Source organism: Rhincodon typus, chromosome 41 (genome assembly GCF_021869965.1).
Source record: "Rhincodon typus isolate 14 chromosome 41, sRhiTyp1.1, whole genome shotgun sequence".
Classification (NCBI taxonomy): Eukaryota; Metazoa; Chordata; class Chondrichthyes; order Orectolobiformes; family Rhincodontidae; genus Rhincodon; species Rhincodon typus.
Genome location: NC_063372.1, coordinates 7,864,357 through 7,870,734, shown reverse-complemented (window position 1 = coordinate 7,870,734; position 6,378 = coordinate 7,864,357). Strand labels below are relative to the sequence as shown.

The following is a 6,378-nucleotide window of genomic DNA, read 5'->3' as shown; positions in this document are numbered from 1 at the left end:
AAAGTTTTAAACAGGACAAGATCCGCCTAGAAAGCGAACTGCAGCAAATGCATAGCACAGTGAACGGGCTCAAAGCCCAGTATGTATAAAATAACTTCTGTTGCTTTTAAATTCTTATTTAAAAAGCTGATGTAAGCACCAGAGTCAAAAGAAGTTTTCAGAAGTTTGTCATCTGGCCCATTTTGTCACGCAATCCCTTTCTCTATCTCGTTCTTCGCCGCTCTAAATCTCCCGCTCAATGACTTTTTTTCCCACTCCTCCAGTAACTTGTTTTTCCAAGCCCAGTGGTCGGTGAGGCCAACTATATTGACTCACCTGAGATCTGTAAAGGCAAAGAAGTGGGCATGGGAACTCTTGAAGTCACTCTCTGATGGGTACAGCTCAATTACTTCACCAAAGTCTGCTCCTGCTGAACTGCAGGTATAACTTTGTTTGCATCGAACTGAAGGGATATTGACTTAACTGGTTTTGTTGAGAGGGGTGTTGGAGCACTTCTAATTCAGGGCTCCAGCTATAAGTCCAACAGAGTGCCTGCACTTTCACTTTAAAAATACCAAAAATAATATTAACTTTTGGCTTGCTCCACTTCATCAAACAATTGTTCCAGTTGAGGAATATTTCCAGGAAAATAATTGCTCAATATAAAATTTGAACTTTTCTTCTATGTTATTGTACAGGCAACTCCACTGTTTAACAAACTGAAGTTGAAAAGCAGCAAAATTTGCCTACTGCTCTAACAAAAAAAAACTTTCAACATGCACACCTCCTTCTCTCATTGTTTCCTAGAACAGAATCAATTAAGTAGATGTTGTGATTTTTGCCCTGCCTTGTTTAGTTTAAATACTAGGCTTAACTGCCTTAGTTTTTTTTCTTAACTGTGTGGAATATTCATTTTTACGCAGTCAAATTTGAATAAGAACTGTACTAATGGTGGGTCAGAAACATGGAAACATTCCCAAGGGAGCTGTTGTACAAGGTCGTATAACAATTGTAAAAACAGACCCAACTACTTTAATTTCCTCCTTGTTTAGTATGTGCAGGGAGTGACAAACATTGTAACTATTTCCTGGCTTAAAGATAAACCCTTTCAGCTGCTCCCAATCGCAGCAATTTCTTGATGTGGAGGTGCTGTGCTGAGAGAGTGCTGCAATGTTAGAGGTGCTGATTTAAGACATTAAACCAAATGCCCATTTACCCTCTAAAATGGATTAAAAGATCCCCAAATACCATTAATGCTCAGTAGGAAGCATCATTTAAAGCTACAAATAGCAAGGAAAGGTAAAATAGGGAATATTAATTTAAAATTGGGTGAATAGGACAAAAGGGCATAATTTCAATATAGTAAAAAATAAATTTAGAGCCAACAACATGAAATTCTGTTCACAAAGTGGTCAGTATATGAATGTAACTCCAGAGACTGCATCATGAAATTACAATGACCAGTGCTGTAATCACAACCAGTATGCTGATAGCTCAAGACATGGCTAATTATTGGCAAAAAAAACCCCTGATTTATCCTGTCTGAGGAGATCCATTTCCCTAAATTTTCTGAGGGAAGCATCCCCACCATTGTGTGGTGGCACAGAATGTCTATCCACACAAGAAGATGTAGCTTTTAGACATTAAAACAAAGGAAGATTTGCAACACAGAAGGATCAGCACTGGTGGTCTGTATATTCCAGTATCAATGCCACTGGGTGGATACTGGGCACCTCCCATACTGTCTGACCAAATGAGTTGCCTGCAGTTGACCATCTCCTACTCTAACTTATTCTTTACCAAACTAAAATCCATTCTTTCCGAGACAAAATAAAGAGCTCCTTCCTTCCCTAAGTCTTCCATCCTAATCCAATTGCAAATTTTTAAAATCAAAGGTTCATATCATCTGACCACTGCATCCTTAAATATCTTTGTTTCTGTCTTAGAATGCTCAAACTTGCTGGTTTTCTGACACAAGTGATTAAAGAATTATTTCTCCACTCTGGATATAGTCATAGTATGTGTAATGTTTGCATATTTTAAGATAATTAATGTTACTTTTTCTAAAAAGATATGAAGACGAACTGAATAATCGTGCAGGAATGGAAAATGATTTTGTTACCTTGAAGAAGGTATGTTTTAATGGCATTTTGTTATTGAATAATTGTTCTTTACACTGCCATAATCGCATTAAATATAAACTGTCTGTTATATTTTAGAGCGTTGATGATTCATATCTGACGAAACATCAACTTGGTGATAAACTGGATGGACTTGTTAGCGAACTTGACTTCCTGAGACATGTCTATGATGAGGTAAATGATACTCGAATACTTCGCTGGCATAATATAACAGAATGGTATTAAACTGTAGACAGAAACTATGTGGGCCTTCTGAAGATAGGGTAGTCCCTCCCCGTTAAAACAATAAAAATGTTCTTTTTGAAAAGTCCTTCAACTTTTCTTTCTTAGCAGCTGTACCATCCAGGGCTTGAGATGATTTTAAACATACTAAATTGATTAAATCTTTCCTGTAAAATTACTTTTTGTAGCTTTGAATACCTTGATTAATGGCCTTTACTCTGAGGTCTCAGCCTCTTTCAGAAAAGTGGGCTGAGATATTTTGCCCAGACCCATACTATTTATGCCTGAAGTATGTATTTTACCACAGAATGAAATGCAAGGTAAAATAGTTTGATTTTTCAGTGCAAGAGTTGAAAGTTTTTTTGTGTTTTGAGGCATTTGTGACACTATTTTACAAAATGATTTAAAAACCAACTGAGAGATGATGTTTAGATAGTTTTCCTGTGAAACTTCACCTTTCAAAAAAAAATCACCCTACCAGAAAGATGACCGAGGAAGACTGACAAGGCAGGGTCATTTGAATTTTACTTTCTTTTACCTGAGAATCTGAAAATATATTGTTTGCGGAAAGATTTATTTATCCAGCTACAGTTCATGCAATCATTTATTCAGTTCCCTTAAAAAAAATTAAACATAATTTAATTGTCTCAGGCAAGCAACCTAGCTGTTCCTTTCCAAATTATTTTACTGGGGCTGGGAATTGTTCCTAACATGCTACCCCCTACCTTTCACCAAGACAGTGTTTGCCTGCACGAAATGACACTGGAATTGGGAGTGGAGACTTTTGGTTTCAGGTGATATCGGCTCAATTTAATGATGGGGCTTAAACCTGAAGCTACATACTTAGACACATACTTGCTCTGATTACAGTGTACTGTATTTTAAGTTGCTTCTTGCATTTGATTTCTTCATTCCTAATCAATGTACTTTCCTTTCAACAATAAATAAGGAACTCCATGAACTGCAAGCACAAGTTAAGGATGTTGCTGTCACTGTTGAACTTGATGATAACCGTGATCTGGACCTGAATGAGCTTGTCAATAACATGAAAGAACAGTATGAGATTTTGGCAATCAAGGGTCGTGATGAAGCTCAGGCTGCATATAAAACCAAGGTAAAAAAACTAATTGAGGTAAAATCTTGACCTTTTATCTCTGGCATCTGAGTACAAAGCTCCTCAGACTGATAGGAGAAAGCCACCCCTGCGGGTTATTAGGACATTTGGTGACAAATTGGCATTTGCATTCAAAGAATTAGGAAGTGGGAAAGTGCCAAATTGATCCAGTCAGCACACTGTTCTTCTGAGTTTGAGGTTAATGGGCATTGTTGGGATGGGATAAAGGGACCTTCTTCACTCTCCATGTTACTACACAACCCATAATCCTAGATTCTACCAGACCATGGTAGTGCTGATAATCTGATTGTAAGCTCTTGTCACAATGGGTCTGGGTCCCTAAAAATTTGGATTATGGGTCCTTGAAAGTTTAAACTTTCAATGTGCCCAAAGTACCCAAAGCATCATGTTCGGATGCTGAACAGGAGGTGTTCTTTCTATTAAATTAGACAACCACTCCATGCCAAAAGCTGGAGTGTCTGAGCTGAACTGTGGTCCATTTGGTTGAGGTTGTAGAAGAGGAAGCCAGATGAAGAAAAGCTCTCAAACATTATCTGTTTGTTGCTCTTCTTGGAAACTGTGTCACTGCATTCAAGAGTCACTGTTTATGCTCCCCTAGTCCTCAATTCCAGAAAGTATCCTGGCACACAGTTAGGCAATCACTTCCTGGTGGTTTCTGGCAAACTGGCCCTCCCACTCCCAGCAATGGGAGAATTATGCAAATTAGTTGGTTTTAGGTTTTTCCGATGGGGTTAGCTCATTTATGCATTGACACATGCAGCACCTGTATCAGCAATGAGGCTGTGCTGACTTCCATATCTGGACCCTCATGAAATTAGCTTTAGTAAGTTTTTAACTTTATCTCTTCAAAGAAATTCTTTGGACTGAATCTTATAGGGGCCTGAAAGACTTAGGCTATTGCAAGAAATGTGGCAGCATCACCCAAGAAGTCTAACAATGCCTACCTTAATATCAGGAGCAACTTGCTGCATCTTTTAAGCATGTTATAGGCGTAGAGTTCCTTGTTATGGGGGGATTATTGCTTGTTAATGACTTTATTAACTGCACATATTGCCTCATTAATAAACAAGTTCCTATCTTGCCACTGGCTGCGAGCAAACTAGATGCTGAGAATTCTCAACACTGAAGTCAGAGCAGGTTCCTGGTGACTTTGGCTTGCTGCTTGTTGCAAATGATTTTCATGTAGGTCTCCAAGGACCAACACCTCAAGGGCATACTGAATGGGCAACCAGCCACAAGCACCCCACATCCATGGGCAGTGTCATCCAACACGTGCCAGGCCTCAAGACACATCTCTGATCCACTTAGAGAACTCTGTACTTAATGCTCAGAGAAAAACAACAACTATCATTGTAATGCTGTAATAAGTGCACTTTATGCACAGGGGCATGCACCCAGCTCATGGACTGGAGCAAGCTGCACTTCCGGCTGCTCGCTTGCTCTCGGAGCACTCACTCACTCTGGGCCTAGCTTGATGATCACAGCACCCCTGCTTTCCTTGCATTTTGCCCATTTTTCCCTCAACCAGAAATACCAAGTAAACCATACTTCTGCCTTGACTTTCCATTTAGCACATGCACAAAATCAAGAAGCTAGTCATCGTTGCCAGCAGTCCTTGGTCAAGTGGGATGGAAGATGTGTGTGGGCAATAGTGACAGTGATAAAACATGAGGCTGGGTGGGAGGTGGGTACAGGAGCAGAGAGAGAGTGAGTGTGAGGTATTGGAGAGAAGATGGTGGCACTTACGCTGGCGGAGTGGGGAAGGTCATTGAGCTTCTTCCTACAATGCTGGGCATTCCTCCAGATGCTGAAACTACACTGACCAAGGCAGCAACCTCTGACCACGCTGGCATGGTCTGGTGTTGTGGTCGCCTCTGCTAGTTCTACAGGAAGAGCCTCTGCACCAACCTATCCAGTACAGTCTCCAGATTCCTTCCCGCAAAGCAGGCCACCAACTTTCCCTTCCCTACCATATTCCGGGCAAATGTCAGGAACTTTGCAGGGCAGCTCCAGACTCGGCACTTGTCTGGGTGCACAGCAGCCTTTTAAAGGTGGTGGCCAGGGGTGACCATCAATTCTAGGATATCCTGGTGGTGACAAGTTTTTCTGAGATCAGCCTGTGGTAAGATGGAGCAACTATTGGAAGTGAAGGGGCAGAGTTAATGAGGTGAGTTGGTAACATACGATGAGAGACATAACTCGACCTTGCAGTGAGAAACCCTAAAGAAACTGACACTTTGCCAAAAAAAGTGTGATTCGGCCCAATGTGTTTATTCACTGCCCTGGGGTAGTAGAGATTGTGATAGAATAAGTAGCATTTGGTGTCTTCCTTATTTATGCATCCTCAACATAACAGGGTAGATGCAGAGTTGTTTCCCTGTATGGAAGAGTCTAGGATCAGAGGTGATTTAAGACAAATGAGGAGGAATTTCGTCTTTTAGAGGGTATTGAATCGGTGGCATTCTTTACCTCCGAGGGCTATTGAGGCTGGGTCATTGCCTATCTCAGTGTTGAATATACTCAAACAGATTTTTAATCAGTAAAGAAACCAAGGGTTATGGAAAAAAAAGGGCAGGGAAGTGGATTTGAGGGTTATCATATCAATGATAGTCTCATTGAATGGCAAATCCGACTTGCTAGACTGAAATGGCCTACTTCTGCTCCTACACCTTATGCTCTTGTGCACAAGGTCAACATCTAATGTCTATCCATAATTGCCCATGAAAAGATGGTGGGGAGCCACTTTCTTGAACTGCTGCAGTTCCATCTGGTATATGTATACCCACCATGATGTTAGGAATGGAGTTCCAAGATTTAGACCCAATAACAGTGAATGAATAGCTGATACTTATGCAAGTTAAGATGGTGTGTGGCTTGGAGGGAAATTGTTGTCGTTCCCCC

At 40.6% G+C, this 6,378-nt stretch overlaps 1 protein-coding gene across 1 annotated transcript in view; it reads left to right on the top strand.

Annotated features, from left to right (window-relative positions):
• The window catches only part of LOC109926234 (intermediate filament protein ON3-like), a 13,502-nt gene that overhangs the window by 1,127 nt on the left and 5,997 nt on the right, over positions 1 to 6,378 (top strand). Inside the window, exons 3-6 of the mRNA XM_048618861.1 lie at positions 1 to 79; positions 2,051 to 2,111; positions 2,199 to 2,294; positions 3,292 to 3,474. The exon at positions 1 to 79 is cut by the window's left edge and continues 43 nt beyond it. Coding sequence (XP_048474818.1) covers positions 1 to 79; positions 2,051 to 2,111; positions 2,199 to 2,294; positions 3,292 to 3,474 — 419 coding nt within the window. The remainder of the gene's footprint in view (positions 80 to 2,050; positions 2,112 to 2,198; positions 2,295 to 3,291; positions 3,475 to 6,378) is intronic.